This window comes from Mandrillus leucophaeus, unplaced genomic scaffold (assembly GCF_000951045.1).
Source record: "Mandrillus leucophaeus isolate KB7577 unplaced genomic scaffold, Mleu.le_1.0 Scaffold42, whole genome shotgun sequence".
Taxonomy (NCBI): Eukaryota; Metazoa; Chordata; class Mammalia; order Primates; family Cercopithecidae; genus Mandrillus; species Mandrillus leucophaeus.
The window spans coordinates 1,412,923-1,436,210 of NW_012104476.1; the positions used below are offsets into that span (position 1 = coordinate 1,412,923).

A 23,288-nucleotide genomic window follows, 5' to 3' on the forward strand; every position below is an offset into this window, starting at 1 on the left:
AGATGTCCAGGTGATCTGAACGTGCATTAAAGTTAAAGGAGTGCCGTACAGATTTGCACAGTTCCCTGGAGAGGTTTGGGTCTTCCCTTCATCTTTGGTAGCTTGTTGGAGGTGGTGGTGACGGCCACAGCCTTGGCACCACTCCCTCACGTTCTAGCCGTGGTTAGGTTGAGATTGAGATAGTGAGGCAACAGAGGAGACAAGAAAGTCAACTCCAGAGCCTTGGACAGCGAGCCCAAGCCTGCAGGATGCCATCTGTAAGTTTGGCTGTGTTGTCCAAATTCTTTTGAGGCTCATTCAAGAACAAGGGGGTAAACAGAGTCAAGCTAGAGGTCTGTAGTACTTCTTTATGGGTCTCTGATGTGCCTCCTTACCAGCATAAGTGAGTGCAAGTGATATCCTCTGAGTGGTGTCCTTTGGAAAAGGAAGCTTGCTTTCGTTAGAGGGAGAAACTTCGGACAGTGATTTTTGGAGGGAATTTGAATGTATACTTACCAAGATAGAAAGTATTTACTGATTTCTTCACCAGCCCAGTCTGGAGAGAACAGAGTCATACAAAAAGATTTTTAAAAAGTGTTTCTGCCATTGTACCAAGCATAAAAATGCTAAATTAGCTGTCAGCGTGAGAAGAGTCCTGCTCAGATACTTAGAACTTCTCGTTGAGTGAAACCCCTCCTCTGTCTTGTGCTGTTAGGATTTCTGGGCTGTTGTTACTTTCTGTCCCAGACCTGACTCACAGGCCTGGATCATACATACGAAGCATGTGATTTTTCAGTGCCTTTGATATTAGCTTGCTATGGGAAAATCCTGTGAAAGAAAAAGATGGGAAATTTTGTGAAGACACATGGAGAGACACAGAGCCGGATCCCTAACTGTGACATCGCTGAATAAAGGGTCTTCCTTCCTCATTGGATGCAGGAGCTTTGCTAGCTGGATGGGGCCTATCCACAGCAAGGGCTTGGGGTGCTCCTTCAGCCCTAAAGTTAGAAAGGAAGGTTTTGAGAAGCCTTTCAATTTCAGCGTTATCCTGAGCAAAAATCTTCCCAGAAAGGTTGGTAAGACAGCACTGGACAGAAATGTGTGTCAGAAGTGCAGAGTTCCTTTTCATCAGCACTTTACCAAGTGCTCCATCTTTTCATACCTCTGAAGCATGTGAAGAAGGCAGCTTTCTTCCCATCTCAGTGTTATTGTTCCAGGCTGTTTGGAGAGATGTGACGATAGCCAAGTTCCTGTTAGCCAAAAATGTGCTTTGTTTATAAACCCAAGTTTTGTTTTTGCTTTTGTGCATGTTATCGGTTTGATCTGTGTTACCAAAAGAACATTGAAAATAACGAATTGCTTTGATGAGAATTCCAAGGAATAATGGCAAACAAGTGTGTATATACAACAATACAAAAACAGAAATATGTAAGCTGGGCACAGTGGCAGGCCCCTCTAATCCTGGCTACCCAGGAGGCTGAGGCAGGATGAACCCGTGGGCCCAGGAGTTGGAGCTGTAGTGTGCTGTGATCACACATGTGAATGTCCAGTGCAGTCCAGCCTAAACAACCTGGGGAGACCCCACCTGTAAAACAAAAAACAGACAGAAAACCCCAGAGATACACAGAACCAACAAGAATACCACATACTTTTCCCATTTGATACAATGAGGTAAGAGGAGAAAGTTAACGCCCAGGGTAGTTCATTTAAGAATGCGTGAAAAACACTGTCAAAGGATGTTGTCGTCTATTCCTTTTCTCTTTTGAAACTGTGTAGTAATAAAAGGATGCATCTTTTTAGCACAAAAATGTGGGAAGGGTAATTTTCCCCTAGTCGTATACAAAAGTACTTACTCCCAAACGGGGCCATTCTTTTCTATTGAATGCCCTGTTGGTCTTTCGTTATTCTGGTTTGAGATTTTTATGGAGCTTGGCTTATGGGGTAGTCAGATAAGCCATTCTACTAAACGTGGCCCTTAGATCTTTTGCCCTTTGGAGGGAGTACATCTTTTACATCCATACAGGAGCAGCTATTTTCTGTATTTCTTTCACGAGTGTAGAATTTCCCTTAAATTTAATATCCAAGCTTATTCTCAACGTCCAGCACCCCTTTAACTTAGTTGCGTGCGGACCCCCATGTGGTCCAAGGGGACTTTCTTAAAAGCTCTAGCAAGTGTAGTTGATGGGAAACTTTATTTCAGTTCCCGTTTGCACCTTCGATCGCAGATGGTGCTGGGATCAGGTGATGGGCATTAAGAGACCTGCCTTTTGACTTGAAAGTTCAGCACTTGCTCAACCAAAAATTATCTGTAAATGTGAAGTGTGTCCCGTTGGTCAAAGTGGAAAGTGGGGAGGAAGGGAAGGCCAAGGAAAAACATCCGTGTGATGTTAAATAATGTTTGACTCATTTGCTATTGAAAACACTTTCTTTTGTGTATTCAACAAATGTATTTGTTTTAAAAGGGAAAAATCAACTTGTCAACTATTGTTTCTTAATTGTGATGCCATAAAAGACTTCCTGGAGGTTAAGGAAAACATTCATTTTCAGAATGTAGTCTAGGCTGCTGTTTTTTCTTTTATAGAGACGGAATCTCGAATCTCGCTAGGTTGCCCAGGGTGCTCTTGAACTCGTGGGCTCAAGCGATCCTTCTACCTCAGCCTCCCGAGTAGCTTGGACTGTAGCACACACCTGGCTAATTTTTTTTGGAGAGTCAGGATCGTGCTACGTTGCCCAGACTGATCTCGAACTCCTGGGCTCAAGCAATCCTCCCAGCTCGGCCTCTCAAAGTGTTGAGATCACAGGTGTGAGCCCCCATGCCTGGTGCTAGGCTGCTTTCTTGAATGCAGTCTCCTCTGGCCGGTTGGCCTTTCTCTCCCCTCCCACATCCCCAGGGGCATTGCTCTCCATGGGCAAAGGCTGTTCCTGCATCTTTCTCTGTCCACCATTGACCCATTTGCTGTGGGCACATACTGCTGCAGGTGGTGGAGACAAGGACCCAAGTGAGGAGGGCTGGTGCCAGGTCCGGTTGCTGGAGCTGTGTGATAGCTTTGGAGTTTACTTTCCCTCATTACCCCACACTCACATGTCGTTGCCTGTGGTTTTGTCTTTGCTCTCTCCCATGCAGATCCGGAGTTAGGTGTTGGCACGCTACCAGAACATGACAGCCAGGATGCAGGGCCAATTGTCCCCAAGATATCGGGTCTAGAGAGAAGCCAGGAGAAGAGCCAGGACTGTTGCAAAGAGCCGATCTTTGAGCCTGTGGTGCTTAAAGACCCCTGCCCTCAGGTCGCACAGCCGATACCCCAGCCCCAGACGGAGCCCCAACTCCGAGCTCCTTCTCCAGACCCTGACTTGGTGCAGCACACAGAGGCCCCACCTCAGCCCCCACCTCCGATTACACAGCCACCACAGGGCCCTCCTGAGGCCCAGCTCCAGCCCGCCCCGCAGCCTCAGGTGCAGAGGCCACCCAGGCCACAGTCCCCCACCCAGCTGCTCCATCAGAACCTCCCACCTGTGCAGGCCCACCCCTCCGCTCAGAGCCTCTCCCAGCCATTGTCAGCCTACAACAGCAGTAGCTTAAGCCTCAACAGTTTAAGGTGAGTGGCCTGCTCTTCTTTGGCCTGAGTTTTGCCCTCTCCCTGGGGATCAGGTGGGTGGGACTCGGGGAGGGATCCCTAGGGAGACTGAAGTTTCCTTGTTGGAAACATCATCCCTTTCTCTGAGACTAGAGACAGGGAATGGGGCTGTTGGGTGAGACTCGGGTCTCTTGGGAAAGGACAGGTTGGGATGGGTGGGTGGTGAGGACATTGTAAGGAAGGAAAATATTTTAGGCACTCGAGAGAGCGGAGGCAGAAGGTGAGGAAGGCGTGGAAAGTCCTGGGCCAGGGAGACCCAGCAGCAGTGGGAGGCAGGAAATCGAAGCCTGGGGCATATCAGAGGCCACGCAGTGTGAGCAGATCCTTTCAAGGCAGGCTCTTGCAAACTGTGACAGAAGAAGTATTAAAGAAAACTTGTCTCCCTGCAGTTCCAAAGGCAGGAAGATTGGGAGCCAATGAGTATCCCAGTTTAAGGATTTTTTTTTTTTTTTTTTGGTTCTGATTTACTTCCTCCTATGTGGGTCAGAGAAGTAGGGAAGAAAGAAAACAAGCTGCGTTTAGAGAAAGTGAGAAATTTCTGTATGGAAATCCAGGCTCTCCTCGGTCTTGTTTTTGCCAAGTTACAAAGAAACGTCTAAAAAGCAGCACAGAGGAACACAGCAAAGAAAAGAGAGGCAGAAACCCAGTGTGCAGCGCCAAGTGGAGCCAACCCTTGGTGCCCCCGGGGGCTATAATTCTAACCCGGCACAGCTCCTGAGGCTGTGTGTCTTTGTTACTGTTTTCCTTTTGAAAACCTGGAGGCTTTGGTGGTTCCGGGCCTTGCTATTTCCTAAGAGGCAAAGGCCCAGTCTTTGGGAGGCAGGTTTCTTCCCCAAGGAGCCAGGCCCGGCTTCTGACCCCTCGGCCGTTTCTGTGGTCTCCAGACCATAAAGTGATGTGAGAACCCAGGCACCTGGGTTTCACCTCTTCTTTGTGTGTCTTCATTTAAGAGGTAACAAGACAGATGGGGTGAACTCAGATCATCGCGTTTTTTATTCCTTTGTGTTAACTGTTACTTTATAGGAGATGTAGCTAGTGGAGAATGGAAGGCTGGGGATTTTCTAGGGGCAGAGATGAGAATCTGGCCACAGGAACGAGAGAGGCCCTGAGGTTTAGGCAGAATGAGCTGTCTCGACATCAAGATGCCCCACAGCCCTGAAGCAGCAGTTTCGGTTTGCTCTGTCTGCAGTAACGATGGGAAAGTTTGCAGGAGTTGTAATTTCAGAAAGTGTGTGCATACAGGGAGGATCTGTAAAGAGGAAGGGGCAAGAGAGACTGTGGTGAGGGTTTAGGGGAAGGAGACAGGATTCTTTAAAAGCGAATACATAGCTTACCTTTTTTTATTTTTTTCTTTTCTGTTTTTTCTTGCTCCGATAGCAGTAGCAGAAGCAGCACTCCAGCAAAGACTCAGCCCGCCCCTCCTCACATCTCCCACCACCCCTCTGCCTCCCCATTCCCCCTCTCCCTGCCCAACCACAGCCCCCTGCACAGCTTCACACCCACCCTCCAGCCCCCCGCACACTCACATCACCCCAATATGTTTGCCCCTCCCACTGCTCTGCCTCCTCCACCACCACTGACATCAGGAAGTCTGCAGGTGGCCGGACACCCGGCCGGGAGCACTTACTCAGGTAGGACGAAGGAGCCTGTGCTCATGACCCCGACACCCACCACCCCTGGCTGTGACCTCACCCTACCTATGTTGTCCCGATTGCAAGGTTGCATTTGCCTACAGTTTTTTCCTTCCTTACTCTAATCTTCCTCAAACGCTCTCTGGCCTGAGGTCCAGCAAAAATACCTGTCAGCACCCATACTAAGCTTAGCTCAGCCCCTGTGAACCTGACACTGCCCGAAGAGAGGTGGTTTGTTTGGAGTTAGGAGGCATTTCCAGCTAAATTCAGCCACTGAGTGGTCAGACGCAGGTAGCGTGTGTCCTGTGTCGTCTGGGCTCTCCTGAGAGCGATGGAAACGTCCCCAAGCCCATGTCTGTTTCGCTCCAGGATCTTAGATTGCGTCCTGGTTTAAGGGGTTTCTTTTCACTGGGCAGGGCCTTCTCTGGTCTCCTTGGGAGGAGATGACACACTCTTTGTGACAATATATCCCAGAATTTTAAGGGCAGACCTCATGTTAGACACAGGGTCCTTGTCTCCTCACCTGTGTTAATCAGGTCAAGTGTCCCAGTTCTGGTCCAGTGTAGCCATGGTATGCTGCTAATATAGAGAGCCATATAGCAGTAATTGACACTTAAAGAGGGCGTGCAAGCCCTGCCATGTGAACAGCTGACATTTATTAGTGTGCTGTCACTGTTTCCAAGCACTTAAATGTGCAAATTGCTTTAACCCTCAAAAATCAAACCCATGAGTTAGGCAGTATTATTGTCCCCCTCTTGAAGATGGGAAAACTGGCCCTCGGATGGGTTATTTGCCCTGCCCAGGGTCACTCAGCTGGTGGTGACAGCTGGAAATCGGACTCTGGCGTTTGGCCTGGAGCTTTTCCCCAAATCGATAGACTGCCTGTCCCTGAAAGCTGGGAGACCAGCTAGAGAACAGGGAGACAGGGTGCGACTGGGCCTTGGTCTCCTCTGCTTCATTGATTGCCCCCTTTTATCTCAGGGCCCAGCCGCACCCTGTCACCCCTGCCACTGTGTCATCAGCCCCGTATCCCTCCACAGGAAGGCACTCCGATGTCCTGTTCTGAAGGAAAAGGTGTCATTGTCTCCCTCTTCTTCTCTTCCAGAGCAAGACATCTTGCGACAGGAACTGAACACTCGTTTTTTGGCCTCTCAGAGTGCTGACCGCGGGGCTTCGCTGGGCCCTCCGCCCTACCTGCGGACCGAGTTCCATCAGCACCAGCACCAGCACCAGCACACCCACCAGCACACGCACCAGCACACCTTCACACCGTTCCCCCACGCCATCCCGCCCACCGCCATCATGCCGACGCCAGCACCTCCCATGGTGCGTACCCCAGGCAGAAATGTGAGGATAAGTAGAGCACGACTCTTTTCTTTATGCAGCACGTGGGACCGGGCTGGGCAGCGGGGCCACCAGAGATCGAATGGGGAGTGACGGCTGTTTGCTGGAGAGAAGGGAATGTGTCTAGTACCCTGCCTCAGGCAGCTCTGACTTCAGGGACCTACAGTAGGAACTTCTTTCTAGGCAGTGGTATCCAGCACTGCCGGTGGAAATGATTCCATCTGCCCTCAAAACAGTCGTGCCCAGTGTTGATGGCTAACTTCTTAAAGGGTTGTTTTGTTTTTTTGAGCATCCCGGGAGACTGTCACCAGACAGAAAATGCACCTGCTTGTGCTTTGCACCAAGTGCTAGCACATACATTCTTGCAGGGTAATGGGGATGAAGAAGAGAAGGGAGAGAGACCTCAGCCAGGAGGCTGGGACTGCGTTGGGTGCTACATCCACCTGCGCATTCCGATGGCTTCCCTAAACCCACTTTGTTGGAGGTGTTGTATTTCTTGTGTTTCATAAGACAGTACCTAATCTGGTATTGTGCTCTGTCAGCAAGTGTTCAGGGATCCCTGCAGGGACAGAACTGTCTGCCTTGGGGCAAGAGGAACCACTGGCCATGACATGGTCTTGGTCTTCACTGGGGGCTAGCACATGTCCAGAACCAGTTAGGAATTTCTTTTTTTAAAGTGAATAACCATAATTAATAGTGCCATATTAGAATGGTAAATATTCTCAGATAGAGTCCTGTCTAACAGTGAGTATTAGAGTCATTTTTTACTTAATTTTCAGTATTTCAGAAAATACTGGATTTTAAGGTCATCACTATAGGCATTATGAGAATAAATTGCATGATTTTAAAAGGAGTCCACTTCACCCAAGTTTGCTTCCTCTCCTTCCTCTCCCTCCCCCATCTTATTCAACTTACTTTTTAAAAATATGTTTTTAAAGTTTGTTTTATAAATTTCATTTCAAGGAATATTAGCAATGAGGCCTTGTGACCAGAAATATGTTTTTAATAGCAAATCCTGTATCTCTTTTTTGGATGAACTATACTTCTCAACAGTTAGATTTTGAAGATCCTAAGATTTTGAGAAAGTTTTCTGCTGGCCTGTGTGAGCTGTTTCACAAATTAATTTAACCAAGGGTAGTTATAGCATCAATATGATGACATTATTTAGAGGGGACAATAGTATACTCTTTTTCTGTTCAAATGAAAGGCTGTCTGGCCTACCCCAGATCACTTTGTATTTGGGTGTCATACATTTCAGAAGACAGCTGCATGGCAAGACAGTTTTTCTGCCCAAGTAAAGATGAAAATAGGGGGAATTCACTGGGTAAATCAGACCAAATGCTCACCTCTCTCTGATTTATCTGGGTAATTGCCTGTTCTCTCCTGTTTAGATGTTTGGTTCGTGCCAATCTGTAGAAAGAAAATAGTAGGAAGAAAGGCATCCTAGTATGTGCAGAACCCAAATGTACCACTTGGTTTTTCACTTCGTTCTTCCATTTTTGTTGTCTTCTTGTCAGGGAGACTCAGGAGCTCAGAATGGTTTCATATATAATGAGGTTATTGGGTCTGATGACAACTTAATGACAGGGAAGCTTTGTAGGGCCACCTCCACTGTAGCAGTGAACAACAATGCGGATTAAGTAACTAGCTTTTGCTTTGATCCCTTTACAGTTTGACAAATACCCTACAAAAGTTGACCCATTCTACCGGCACAGTGTGAGTTTCATTACCATGCTACACATTGAATGTAACTGCTTTGCCATTTTTGTGCTGTTGCCACAGATCAGTCAATGACTAGCAGCCTTCCTTAATCATCTTTGCAAGAGTTCCCATTGCTCCTTGCCACTTTGGATGCTTGCTTTTGTGGTGTTTTGCTTTTGGTAAAGATGCAGTATCATCTTCTGAATCAAAAGATCATAAGCACTCCGAAGGCTTGAAAGCAGAGTTGCTCTTTAGTGGCAGTCAGGCATCTGTCCTGCAAAGTGAGGTGTCTGCAGTGGAGTCAGCAGAGTTCCAGGAGAGTCCGAAATCACAACATTTCAGTCGTCAGTTGAAATGTCACTAACACAGAAGTCCTGGAATGCAACCTGAATTATTTCCTCTAAATAGAAAGTCCCTTGTCTTTTTGACTCATGACTCTTCAACGAGTAGATTTTCATTTGCTCTAGACTAAATGTAGAACCCTCTTCCACATGGCTGGTATTGTTCTGTTGAGTTTGTTGCAATGGAAAGTAAAAATATCACTTAATTAAAATAAACTCCCAAAACTGAAATGAGTGATATTTTCTCTTTAAACTCATTCTCCTTCATTAAAAAAAAAAACACAAAAACAAACAAACAAACAAAAAAACTTGTTTTATGCAATTTTAAGAGTACGTTCTGGAACTTCAATTGATAACACCCTAAGTTATATGTTCAGTTAACTTGTAAGACAAGAGCTTATTTTTATTCAAAGACCTTGAATATTTCCATGATATTTTGATGATGGGGTGAATACTGCATCATTTTTATCTGAAAATTTGCAAGTTTCTTTGCCAGTGATTTTTTTTTTTATGAAACCAGAAAAAAGAGAAGGTTAATCATTGCTTGTAGCCATGTTGATTCACCATACTCAACTGTTCTTGCTTAGGTTTGTAGATAGTGTTATCTTAACTATTTGAGTAGAAGTGCTACTTATAAATAGGTCAGCAAAGACTGAATTCATTCATACTGTGAACCAGATAATTAGATACCATGTTAGTCAAGAGTGCAGCTGAGAAGTCAAGACTAGTAAATATTAGAAATCAATTGAGAATTATGTACTCTAGGGGCATTCAGAAATAACATAAGATGAAAGACCTCTTTAAAAAGAAGTTAGAAAAGTGTATTTGATGACTCCTCCCCATCCCTCCCAACATGGTCCCCTCCTGTTCTGCTCAGTACTGGGATACAAAAACAGATTTCACGGGGACACCCAAAGCCCAGTAGACCTGTGGATTTCCTCTTTGGGTCTGGCCCATGGATGGCACCATTATGCCCCTAGTCTATACTTTGCTGATTTAAAGTAAGGACCAGCTAACACAATAATTCATATAGAAAGTTCAACGTGCCCAACAAGTGGCTCAGATTTACTTTCTAGGACCCACTGCGGTGCCTTCTCGTATGCATATTCTACAGTCCTAGGCCGAAGATGGATAATAAGCCTGGAGGCCTGAATTTTTGGAAAGTGTATGTATTATTAGGCGCTTCAGGTTTTTAGTCAGGGGGAGGAATGATCAGCTATATTTATGTTCTAAGAGGTCAGTAATGGAATAAAACAAAAAGAAAGTGGTAAGAACATCCAATTTTTAAATTGTAAACTTAAAGGGAAAATGCCCACCTGGAGGCAGAGTATAGAGATCTGAGTGTGTTTTACTGTGGCATGTATTTAATTACTCAGCTGTATTCAGTGTACTGTGGGAGAGTTATTTCATATTAGGAGTTATAGTGGATAACATATGAAGTACTCAGTCTCCCCTGCTTTGGGGATTAGGACATTATAAGGGGAATTAAGATGCAATGCACTCAAGTATCTAAAACACAATTTTAGACTTAAAAGTAGTTTTAAATGAGGGCACTTGGCTTGCAATCACTATTTAAGTGGATTTAGTTCAATATCAATTAGTCTGAAAAACTTTGCTGCATCATTGAAGGGAGCAAAATGAAATAAAGACCAACAGAAAAAGGACGTGCTCTGAAAATGGGATTGCAAAATGTGAATTACCAAAAATAACTGACACAAATACTTTACGAGGAAGAGCTTCAATTACTGTTGTAATTTTGACATAATAAACAGCCACGAGGGTGGGGCATTCTTTAAAATATTTGTATGGTGGCTTGATCACAGTAAATGGAACCAGACCAATAGGACCTCAAAAAGATTAAATTTTTAGAAGGAGGGAAAGATGTGTTTGCATTGCCTTCTCTCTGTATGTCTTTCCTCAATTGTGTCCTTTTATAGACTGTTGATTGAGGAAAATTCATAGTCTTCATTCAGACTCATTCTGTTACCATCATAGAGTGGACTCCTATGTGAAGGGCTTGGCTTGAGTATCCTCCAAAGAGCTTGTTCATTTAATAGCAGAAACCGTTGAGAAGTGGCCATAAAAATTCAGATTTCATATGTTCATACAGAAGTGCTTTAAGCACCTGAGACTTAAACAAGAGCAAGTGAAAGCTCGATAGTGATATTCCAGACTCGGGTTATTTCTGTGCAACTAGAATCCATCTTCTAGGCCAATTGGCAGCTCCATTTAAAGTATACATCGAGTCGTTTTATTTTACCCTTTCACACATATTTGTCATTATTTTAGATGAGAGAATTAAATTGTCCTCTGGAACTGCCACTTCTACAACAGCCTAATGAAGCAAGGATTGTGAATATGTTCTCATTTCCTCACACTATTAAAAGTCTAAAAGTACTAATCGAGTTTTAATGGTATAAAATCCTGGCACTCATGAAGACTTCTTTTTCTTCCCTTTTTTTTTTTTCTTTTTTCTGCCTTTTTTTCCCCCCTAATTAACTTGTAATTTTCTGGGCATCTTATTTGGCTCAGAGTCCCTCCTGTTTTTGAAATGCATTAAAATCTCCAATCATTTAGGACTTCTGATTTAACAATTAATAATTAGAAAAGCTCCCTTTCTAATGATGCCCTCACCCAGGACGTCATTTGCTGACTGATTGATCCTGAACTACTTTTAACTTTTGAAGTTACACATTCATGGCGCATCTGTGTGATCATCCCATCATGGCTTCTTGACTAATAGCATCAAACTGAGATTACTTGGCTTGCTCATGTCAATGTCTTTCAATGGGACGGGAATTTGAATATGTCACTTGCCTCCTACTAAAATCTTTTTTCCCCCTCTCCGTCTTTGGCCACAGCTCTTCCATTCCTATCCTCCTGCAGTGTCGGGCATCCCCCCTATGATCCCGCCCACTGGCCCTTTTGGTTCACTACAAGGAGCATTTCAGCCGAAGGTAAGAAACCTCACAGTGAAAACACACAGGCATGTGTCTAAGTGGCGTCCCGGGGCCGGGCGTGCAGGAAGTTCTGCGTCCTCTTGCCTGTGCAGTGACTCATTAATCAGGTCCTGAGTGACCACTGGGATTAGAGTGAGCCTTTTTTTTTTTTTTTCTTCCGAGTCCATCTGGTTTTAAATGGCCGTGAAAATTCAATTTTCAAACTGTACTACCCACGTAATCTCAGTTAAGCTAAGATTTCTTGTGCTCTTCAAAATATACATTATATTTATTTTTTTTACTACCAATATCGTGGACATAGCTTCTGGTCAGGAATTCTATGACATATCAGACACATGTGTGCCAGGTTGTTCTTCAGATATATGTAATCAGTAAAGACACAAAGCTGGGTCCTTATTGATTTTAGTAGAAGTGGGGATAAAGGCTTCAAGTATATGTAATTAGTAAAGACAAAGCTGAGTCCTTATGTACTTCAGTAGAAGTGGGGATAAAGGTCCCACAACTAAAATTGTATCCTACGAATTCTTCTCTCATTCTCCCTCATTTCTCTCGCCAACCCCATCGGCTGCTAACAGGGTCTGCCCGCAGTGGGGTGGTCGCCTACCATTTTGGTCCTCCTTTCTTTCTCCCTCTCTTTCTCTCAGCCATCCCACCCCTGCCATGGTTACACTGGCCAAGGCCAAGACTTTGTCATCAGTTACTAACATCCTAGAGTGAAATTAACCTTTCATCCTTGATAACAGTTAAATTCTCTTCCACCTAGTCAGTGATAATGCTGTCCAACGTTGGCTACAGCTGTCTGTAAAGGTCAATATTGAAGAGTCATTCTGGAAACACTATCTTTTTAAATATACTTACAGTTTCTATTTTACTTTCACACAAAAATAAAAAGAGTCATACTGTCATGTGGGTAACCATTCTCAGACTTGAAGATATTATGCTGTGTGTCACTGAGTTTTCCTTTTTCTTTTCCCCCCATCTCATTTCTAAGGTAAAACACAGTTTTGGGCCAGAGTTTTCCAGGATAAGCACGTAACTGCATTTCCAAAGAGGTGTTGCATTAAAACTAGGCACAGGAAAAGAATTAAAAGGCATTAGAGGTGGGGGGTCCCCCTCCCCTTCAAAATCACCTGCATTGAATTGCATGGAATTCAGTTCATCTATTGAATTTGCCGCCATTGAATTGCAGCCTATATGCAAGGTTACTGATACACTGGGCTTTTATGACGGCCTCGTTAAACACCTCCTATCTGGAGATAAAATGATGGTGATTTTAAACTCCTTCCCCCAGTCTGCACTTTACTACTTCCTCAGACCCGGGCCTGTCCCCTCTAGGTTGCACCAAATCTCTGGGGCCTCCCCAAGCAGACTGGTAGGTCATTTAATAAATTAGACTATGTCCCTCACTCACAATTATCCAATCACACAGAAAACTACATCTGGGCAAGAAAGTGTCTCTCCTGGTGTTGAAATAGGCCTTTCCAGGCCATCGTCCTGATTGAATATGTAGATTGCAGTTCATTAGTGGAGTTCTTCATATGTATGCAAATCAGGCTGTTAACAACTCCAGCTTAATTGTTAGTTGTACTGCAGCTGATTGCTTTTCTTTCTTTCATTCTTTATTCCCCCCTTCTCCTTGTAGGCAAGCTTCGTGCCTAAACTTGAGCTCTTTTTCCCGACAAGTTTAACATCCTGGCGTGGGGGGTGTTCATAGAAGTTGTGATTTCTTCAATAAAATAACTGGTAGTGTCTCCTGAATCCTTTCCCACTAGAAAGCAGTGATTGCGCCCAAAGTACGCTTTGTATTGTTGCTAATTCAAAGGACAGAAGCTCACAGATAAGGTTAATGTGAGTAATATTTGAGAATGTTGGTGGGAATAGGTAAGAGCAAGCAGAATTGCTTTAGAAATCATCGAAGAGCAGATCCGCAAGGTCCCTAAATTAGGTTCTCTTGTCCCATTTCCACCACTGCTAATGAGTAATTACTGAGTGTAATTCCTTGTTATTGTCTACCAGTTAAAACTGAGAGCTTAATGTCTGTACTTTCAGTTATTCTGATGAGAAACACCTGATCCTGCCAATTATAATAATGTTCACTTAAGCATTTCTTGGAATGTTTGGTGATTAAAAAAAAAAAAAAAAAAACCAATGGCAGTCCCTGCCATGGGTTCATTTGGAGGAAGAGGAGTTCCAGGACAGCATTTACGTTTGTTGCTTCTCTTTTTTGGTCCTGTGCTTTTTATTGCAGTGAAATGTTCTGGGGACCTCTCTCTGCTTTTAGATGCCATTGCTGGAGAGAGCAAGCTGTGGTCAGGCCCCTTTGAGAAAGAGCATGTGTGGTCCTTGAGAAAAATGAATCTTGCATTTCAGAAGGAAACAAACAAATGAAGTTTGGCTTCTCTCCTTTAGGAGGAGGGAAGGATCTTGCTTTCGTGTCACCTGTTTTGTGCTTCCTAAGTAAGCTGTGGTCTAATTAATTTGTAGACATCCAACCCTATCGATGTCGCTGCTCGGCCTGGGACAGTCCCACACACTTTACTACAAAAGGACCCGAGGGTACGTGCAAAGTCAGGCTTGGTCTCAGGTAACACCAGGGGGTGTGTGTTTGCACGGGACGGCCAACCCAGTGATCGCATCTTCCGTAGCTCCTTTGAGCGAGCTGCTGTTTCAGCTGTTCTTCCAGTTTGTGGAAGAAAATGCCAATGACTCTTAGAAAACAGTCTCTGCTGCTCACTGCGAGCGTAGGACACAAAGAGACCGACTTGCCAATGGGAGAAAAGAGGAATGAGTTATGGTCTGAGCCCAGAAATCGGACAGTGTCAGCTTGTATACTTTTTACTTCACCCATCTTCTCTTTCTATGGTCTCCTTAAATTGTCTTACACAAATGAAGTAGCTACAGAAGGTTTTGAATGGAAAAGCACTAAGGTGCTTTTCTTCCTGGAAGTCAGGCTACACATCCCCCCCTTGCCTGGGGTCAGGAAGTTATTGTACTGCACGGCTCTTTGGCCCTCTATTTTTAATGTGCTAGGGATCCTTTTGTACTCTAGAGCTAAATAAAATATCCATTATGCTTTGGTTATGTTGTTTATTCATAATTTATTACCACTGCCTGCTTCCAAAAAAGGAATTTGAAGTTATACGATAGATATAATCTTGCCTCATTGATTGTTATTTATAGTCATCTTTACACGAAATATGAAAACATCTTTAACAATATTGTCTTTTTACCTATATAAGGGCAGTCAGAAATTGATAACCAGAGTTAGATAGAAGTTTAAAATGACTCAACTATGTAAGTATGTCATGATGTGTAGTGAACTTCTGGAAAATGTCTAATACCTATAAATAATGTAAAGTCATCAATGTAAGGGTATTGGTAAAGACAGCCTAATTCTCCTGGATGGATGGATGGAAAGAACACCTCTCCCCAGATACCAGTTAGTAGAGCTGTACTACAGCTGTAAAAGCCTGGGGTCTGAAGGCCATTCTGCCTCAGACCTACCCAGTGTGGTTGGAGCTCAAAACAGTGAAACTCCTGGTGTGTGATGTGAGCAAATCACATTGCCAGAGGGCACATTGCTATTGATTAAACTTGTACAGGGGCTTGTCAGCGTAGATGTACCAAGGCTTGTGAAGTGGGGGAGGGGACACTTGGCACTTTTGATAGTGTGAAAATGGGTTAATTATTCTCTAAAAGGACTTCATTTAAAAGTAAAATTCTAACATTTTAATTTCCCCTCCTAATGAAGCACTACAAATTTGTTAATTAGAGCAATTGTTTGAGTGACAGGCATGTAACCAAGTTGTCATTTTCTCTTCACAGTTGACAGATCCTTTCAGACCTATGTTAAGGGTAAGAAAGCTTCTTATAGAACTGTTTTGCAACCTCTATTTGACTCCCTGTGGGTTAAAAATACAAGTCTATTACAAGGAAATAAGCCATAGAAATGTTGGAATAAGACATCGGAATGACGGTGATTGGGTTTTTCAGGTAGTGTGATTGAAAATGGCCTAAATCGTTTTGCTTTGACCGTTGGAGGCCATTGGCTTTTTTCTCTTTACAACAGAGAAAAGTCAACTGAGTCTGATCTCTTCTTAGCAGTTCTGGAAAAAGGTTTGACTAGTTGGAACTTAAGGGGAAAGACTTAAGCTGCAGGCTGAAGTTAGTCTCTCTCGCACTTAGAAAATATGTAGCTGGGTCTGTTTATTTTGGCTGGTGGCTCCCTCTTTCTGTACTAAGTGGCATTGACTTGCCATAGCCGTTTGACCTCCTTTTAAGGTGCAGGAAGGAGATACTATAAGCATTTGGTTTCTTAACATCTTGCTTAAAGCAAATTGTTCTCGAGGTCTGGAGAGTGGCCAGTGTGATGACCTCTAAATGAATCCTGGTGGTTGGGGGTAAGACAGACGTGATGAATTGCTGGACAGAAGATGGATGGACAGCAGATTTCTTACTATACATAACTCATTTCTAGGGCATATAATCAGATAATTTGATTTCTCCAGGGGAAAAAGCAGAATGTGTCATCACTTAGGTGAGGCAGTATATTATTTGTGATTTCAAATTATTCAATGAATAATTTCATTGCAAGAGAAAAGAACTGACCCAGACTTGCATTTAAGTATATATTTTCGGCAATAACCCCATACTGTAGAAACCAGAAGCTTTTGTTCTTCGCCGATGTAGAATGAGGCTGTGTTTTCTTCTCATGTATCCAGCAGTTACTGAGCACACACCCCGAGCTTATGGGTAGATAACTTAGCAGAAATGAAGTGAAGAGGTGGTCCCTGCCCGCTGACTGGTAGAAGAGAATACACTCACAGTACTCCACTCCTTATAAAGCAAGACATGAAATAATTGCAGAGATAATTGATTCAAATTCAACCCCAGAGGGTGGAGGATGGACTTGAGGTCTGCAGAGGCCTAGAGAATAGGAAGGAAGGAATTCTTCTCTTTGTTTCTTTTCTTTTTTTAAACGTAGGAACAGTGCCCACCAACATGAATGAGTAGTTGACTCTTAGCATTTATGGTAACTGGGCTTCAGTCAAAATGCGAATTTCTTTGTACCACTTTGGGGGTTAAAAACAACCACAGTCTTGGGGGCGGTTAGGACAGGTTCTGTACCCTCTCTTATTTTGATTTGACTCACAGACATTCACTAATGAGCTCTTCTGAACAGCTGATTTGCATTATAGCATGGCAGCATTTGTTAAGCAGGGCTTCCCACTCTACCAGGTCTGCCAGCTGGCACCAGAAAAGAAAGAGAAGAGACACAGAAGTGGGATTCAGGCTTTTGCCATCTTGTCCTTGCTAACCGGGGAGGTCCTTGTCAATGTGGTTTTCTGAGTAGCAAGCCCACGTGGGGAAAGAGGGGGAGCTGGCTGTGACTCCCTTATGACTGGGCGCTGGAGAGCTGCTGATGGAAAAGCACTTGGAGAGTACAAAGCACTCTTGTTTCATGAAAAAAGCCTCTGCAGCCAAAATCTGCTGAAAGCTTTGGGGAAATTGAAGGTGGTTTTCTCTGAAATGTCTTCCTCCTAACCACGTTGCTCTTTCTTGTTCCAGAAACCAGGGAAGTGGTGTGCTATGCATGTTCACATCGCCTGGCAGATTTACCACCACCAACAGAAAGTCAAGGTCAGTCCGACCTTCCTGGTATAGGAAGAATGGGATGGGCATGTGAGTGTGTGATGTGCTCGGGAGAACCTGATTAACGAGGCATTTAAAATACATCTTACAGACCCATAGTTAGGAAGGATCAAGCCTCTCTTGGAAAAGCTACTCAGAAGTCTTAACTTTTTTTTCCGCCCCCCCCAGAGTCAGGGTCTCATTCTGTTGCCCAGGCTGGAGTACAGGGGGACAGTCATAGCTCACCACAGCCTTGAACTCCTGGGCTGATGTGATCCTCCCACCTCAGTCTCCCAAGCAGCTGGGACTTTAGGCATATACCACCATACTTGGCTAATTTCTTGATTGTTTTTGTAGAGATGGAGGGTCTCACTGTGTTGCCCAGGCTGGTCTCAGACTCCCGGCCCCAAGCAGTTCTCCCGCCTCAGCCTCCCAAGTAGCTGGGATTACAGTGCAAGCCACAGCAGCCAGCTCAGAAATCTATTAATTAGGGAAACCACCAGTGAAATTACAAAAGAAAAGCAAACTGATAATGCCCTGGGGTTCCCCTTTTTTATAATTTTGTCATTTTATTGATCCAAAGGGCTTGAATATGGATTAAGTGCTAAAATAAAGCTTTTGGAAATAAAATTGTAGTGACCAAAAATTAGAATACAGAAAATACTTTGCATCTGGGAAGAGCTACAAATGAATGTTGGGTTTGGGTTTTTGTAAAAATAGTGACTGCTGCATTCTTTTCATTTTTTGGCTGTGGGAAAACAGTGGAGTCACGTATGCCCTATATGAAGACGATGCCACTGAACTGTCACTGGTCCTGTTGATGGTCAGTGCCGGGGGCTGGAATACAGTCAGGACTTGCAGGAGCCGCGTTCTGGCCAGTTACCTTGCTGTCCAAAGATGGTTTTTCCCTTTCGTCTATATTTTCATCATAGGGATGAATATATTCCATGTTCTGCTAGAGCCTTTATGACTCAGTAGGGGAGAGATCGAGAACTTCTGCGAGTCCCTGGATACAGCATCAGCATTTCGCTTAGGAAACAAAGTAACTGACAAGTCTGTATTTTACAGTCTGGATATTTACAGGCTGTTACGATGCCCGTAAAAACAGGAGCAAACAAGCAATCAGATAACTCCAATAAGCTTCACTTAATCCATTTCTTCACGAACAAGCTTTTAGTCCTACCAGCATTTGGGAGCTCTCATGAAAGAAATACAGGAGACCAGTGAGCCAGAAGATAGAGCTCTTCATCACAGAAGAGAAATGTTTTTAAAAGGGTTATATGATTTTTAAAATAAAACAACCCAAGTTCCAGCCTCTCCAGAGGCTGAGGCAGGAGAACCCCTTGAGCCTGGGAGTTTCGTCCAGCCTGGGCAACATAGCAAGACCCCATTTCTTTAAAAAAAAAATGAATACATAAAAAGTAAAACAACCCAGTTAAAAGTTAAGATGCAAACCTCAATCAGTGAGGTCACTAAGATACTTTGCTTTGGTTGTCAGATACCTGCTCTTTCTTATAACATGCCAGCAGTGAGTTTGGCTCACTTGTACTTTATCGTTACGGGAAGTTTAATTGGAAGTCTTGTGGTCTATCCTAGAAAATGCGTATGCTTTGAAGAGCTGACTAGATTTTGATGATTAGTTCAATTCAGTTTTTGTTCTGGTTGATGTGGTTAGTGGAACGGTAGGTAAAGCACATCTTCCTTGTAACTTCTTTGGTTAAAAGCGATGAGGGATGTTGCACATGCCACTTTAGCAACTTCTTTCCCATAAAAGTGTCCCCAGTGACTTAAACGTTCATTATCCCAATTCAATTAGAAAGACCTCTTGAACACGAGATAACTTCGTTCATCTTCCCTTTTCAGCAAACTGCTTGTAATCCCCAAGCTCCATTTTGCTTCATGGCCCTAAGTTGTGGTTAATGGAACTGTGCTATGTACCATGCAATATTAGCACTAAATAATTTGGCCACCAAATTAAAGGAGGTCCTCAAAAGAATTGTATAGATTCATAGTGAATTAGAAGCTTGGTTTTGAGGCTTGGCTATGACTTGCTGGCGGGACTTTCATTATAGCGTTCCCTGTAGATTTGAGCAGAGATTGCATCTTCCCTTTCTCTGTAACGTTCCTTTACGCATTCTTTTAGTCGCTTACCCAGTATTTATCGAAAGAGCCTACGCCTGCAAGTTCCTTACTGTGCCGAGCTGGGGGCACGCGTTCTTCCTGGCGTCTAGTTGCTTAGAGTTCAGTAATGAGGATCAGTGTGTGTGTAAACAGTGAGGAAAGTGTGTGTGCTCTCTTAATGGGTGGTGTCAGTTCCAGCTGGAGGAGCACGGGTAGCTTTCGCTTTCAGTGGGGGTGATGGATGAGTGGGACGTTGCCTTCAGCAGTAAGGGAATAGCAGACTTCCCTGTCTCAGACCCTCATGCCATGTTCTGTCAATATAGATGCCCCCTGATGGGGCTTTGCTGTTGTACAGCCAGGCAAGGATCCCTCAGAACATGAGAGAGATTGAGCTGAGGCTAGAATGGGGCTAAAGGGGCTGAAAACCCAGGAGACTGGATGGGAAAGAGTTCATAGCGAGGGAAAGTCAAGATCATAGCAAGGGAACGTCAACTGGAAGCTTCAAGTCCCAGGACCCCAGGCCTTGGGAGCAGTGCTTATCCGAGGAGGTGTGAAGCCAGTTCAAAGAGAAAGCTGTCAAGAAACAAGGAGGTGGGGCAGCTTTGAAATCATGCTGGTGTGAGGGCCTCTAGCCTAGAGAATGATGCCAGGGGAAGATTGAGATGAAGATTATGAACCAATTTCTGCTGCCTAAGAGGATGGTGGGCAGAAAGATTAGCCTGAGGATGCATAAAGAAGAGGAAACAGTGATTTCTGTCCATGATAAAGACTTCACACACGAGTCTTTTTTTTTTTTTTTTCTTTGGAGCTAGCCTCGGTCACAGCAACCTCTGCCTCCCAGGTTCAAGCAATTCTCGTGCCTCAGCCTCCCCAGTAGCTGGGACTACAGGCACGTACCACCAGGCCCAGCTGATTTTTTGTATTTTAGTAGAGACAGGGTTTCACCATGTTGCCCAGGCTGCTCTTCAACTCCTGAGCTCAGGCAGTCAGCCCGCCTTGGCCTCCCAAAGTGCTGGGATTATGGTTTACTTGTCTGGACGGACCCCCCCACCTTCCTCAGGTAATTACAGGTAGAAGGAAGAGATAGGGCCTCTATTAGTTAAATTAATATTCCTACTTTTTCTTTTTTTATTTATTATATAACAATAATCATTTGAAAGCTAATAGACATGCAAATAGTTCTGCTTAACTTTCAGTTACTAATGAACTGTGATCTATTAGAGTATGGCAAAGAGTCATTAAACAATTAATTTATACAGCAGATTATTCATGCAGAATTCCTAATAAAATGAGCGTTAAGACACCATTATTTTAAATCTTACTAAAATGGGCCTTTATAGCAAAACACTGAACTACTTTGGGAGTGGTGGCAGTCTCCATAAATAGGATATGGTTTTATTTCTCAAGCCATTAACCTTAAAGACCAAACATAGCTGGGCGCGGTGGCTCACACCTGTAATCCTAGCACTTTGGGAGACCGAGGTGGGCGGATCACTTGAGGTCAGGAGTTTGAGACCACTCTGGCCATCATGGTGAAACCCCATATCCACAAAAAATACAAAAATTAACTAGGCGTGCTGGGAGGCACCTGTAATCCCAGCTACTTGGGAAGCTGAGGCAGGAGAATCGTTTGGACCTGGGAGGCAGAGGTTGCAGTGAGCCAAGATCACACCAGTGCACTCCAGCCTGGGCGGCAGAGTGAGGGAGACTCCGTCTCAAAAAAAAAAAAAACAAGAAAAAACCAGACCAAACACTAGTGTTGTCACTAGACATTTCTGGTGTAACAGGCACTACCGGCCTGCAGATCTGACATTTGAGGGTGAAATGGTTTTTGGGTAGCTGCTTTTTCTCACAGTGTTTGTAAACTTGAACCCGAGTGCACCGTTCACAGTCTCCAGCTCCAGCTCTTCACTAACACCTTTCTTCCTCGCTGTTGGCCTTGGGACCCTTACTGTCCCCCTTGCTGTATAGAAACAGATGCAGTCAGACCCACATAAGCTGGACTTCGGACTGAAACCTGAGTTCCTGAGCCGCCCTCCAGGCCCCAGTCTCTTTGGAGCCATCCACCACCCCCATGACCTGGCACGGCCTTCAACTTTGTTCTCTGCCGCTGGTGAGTGTGGGTTTGGGTGGGGGAGCAGAGCTGAGAAATGTGGTTCTAAGGTAACTAAATAAATGAGGTTTGGGCTCCAAGCCGCCGCTCAATCACCACCTTCAAAAATACAATGTATGCCAGCTTGCAAGGCAACATCGCAGCACATCCAGCAGGTTGGGAATCTTCATTGATACACTCTTTCATTAAAGGAGGAAGCAGAGATCATCTTTCCCTTACAGGGATTCACATCGCTTCGGTTCATTATTTGCTTCTATATTAAACCGGTATAACTCACAAGCATGTCAATTGCTATTGAGAAAGATCAGAAGGCTTGCAAGGGCAGATGGGAAGGAAACAATGCCAGGAATTATAGAAGGATGCGGTCGCCCTTAATATGGTGCCCGCAGAGCACTGTAATGTTGCACCAGGATGCTCAGTCATGCTGTGTTTTAAAGTCCTGAGGATAAAGACGATTAAGGCAGTTGCCAGGAGTGTGGTCTGTGATAAGGGAGGGTGGACCACTCAGTTGCTGGTTTTCTCTGCTACAAAACATAATACTATTGTCTGGTTGGTTAAAGCGATGGAAGAAATTTAGGAAACAGCATAAACACCCAAGTGACCTGTTCATCAGATCTGTAATTCATTTAACCTCTGAGAATACACACTGTCAAGCGTGCGTGTGGAAGGGGTGAGGTAGAGAGTGACGATTATGCTCATTCCTGCTCCAGGTACAAACAAAAGGCAGCGGCTGTAAGGACTGTGTGGTGGATGAGAACAGCCCTCTTGGTATCAAGGGTTTCTTGTCATTCTGTCTTCTTTAAAGCTTTTTTAAGTGTAATTTCTGGCACACAGAGCTCTGCTCAGTTAACACTTAAAAATGATGGCATTGAGCTCATTCTGCTAATAACTTCATACCCACTGTGCTAAGCAGAATTTATTCTTCTGGTCGTAAGCGGTCAAGGGGCTCCCCATTTCTGATCCTTATGGGACAAGTCTCACAGCCATCCTGCCAGCTGCCACCCCAGGCTTTTATTCAAGACTCACTGTGGGTAGACCTCTGGCTCTTCGGCGCAGGAAGAGAGAAGCACCCACATTGCAAGAAATCATCATTATAATAGGCCTTGCTAGCAAAGCAAGTGAATCCCCCTGGAGGGTAGATGGAATTTGCTAAGGTCTCAGGTTTTTCTCTGTCAGTGCTGTCTAGGGACATATTTGAAGGCTCTGTTACCATGGCACCTAGGCTCTGAGACAGGGCTACATTCAGAGCGATTTTTGGAGAGAAATAGATTTCTCTCTGGCTTCCATTTGAGCCAAGTGGATGAATTGGTTTCTTTTGCTTCAATAATTCTGAAACTGCAAGGCACCCCTGGGGGCCCTGGGCTCAGCAAAGCTCTGGTCTTCATTGAAGCATTAATTAGCTTGCACTACACAGACAGTATGTGGCCAAAATTTTATTTAGCCGACAACACTGCTAATGCCTGATGAATATCCTGGAATATGTTCACTTTGTGGAGGCGGGGTATCATTCTTACACTTCCCAGGTGGAAAATAAGCCAGCGTGCAGGACTGGATAGATAACCCCTCAGGTGTCTTCCAATCCTGAGCTACCGGGACCGGGATGATGTTCCTTCTGTACTGTGTGGCTTCCACTCCAAACCCAGGCCACAAGACTTTTGCAGCCCAGGGAACAGCAGTCCAAAACATAAATTGAGTTAACAGAGTGCAGACAGCAATGACCCCTATGTTTAATCCATCTTCCTAAAGGAATTTATATTTGTTTATAGGAACTTAGACAAAATGAAAAGGATTATGGAACAGTTATTCCTAAATTCTTTATCCAGGCCCTGTTT

The 23,288-nt window shown here is 44.3% G+C and overlaps 1 protein-coding gene across 1 annotated transcript in view; it reads left to right on the forward strand.

Annotated features, from left to right (window-relative positions):
* AUTS2 (autism susceptibility candidate 2) overlaps nucleotides 1–23,288 on the forward strand; it is a gene marked incomplete at its 5' end in the record, with an annotated part of 1,256,093 nt that overhangs the window by 1,223,993 nt on the left and 8,812 nt on the right. The window contains 9 exons of the mRNA XM_011992898.1: nucleotides 3,104–3,575; nucleotides 4,992–5,245; nucleotides 6,351–6,571; nucleotides 8,261–8,305; nucleotides 11,493–11,588; nucleotides 14,076–14,147; nucleotides 15,417–15,446; nucleotides 17,160–17,231; nucleotides 21,315–21,456. Coding sequence (XP_011848288.1) covers nucleotides 3,104–3,575; nucleotides 4,992–5,245; nucleotides 6,351–6,571; nucleotides 8,261–8,305; nucleotides 11,493–11,588; nucleotides 14,076–14,147; nucleotides 15,417–15,446; nucleotides 17,160–17,231; nucleotides 21,315–21,456 — 1,404 coding nt within the window. The remainder of the gene's footprint in view (nucleotides 1–3,103; nucleotides 3,576–4,991; nucleotides 5,246–6,350; nucleotides 6,572–8,260; nucleotides 8,306–11,492; nucleotides 11,589–14,075; nucleotides 14,148–15,416; nucleotides 15,447–17,159; nucleotides 17,232–21,314; nucleotides 21,457–23,288) is intronic.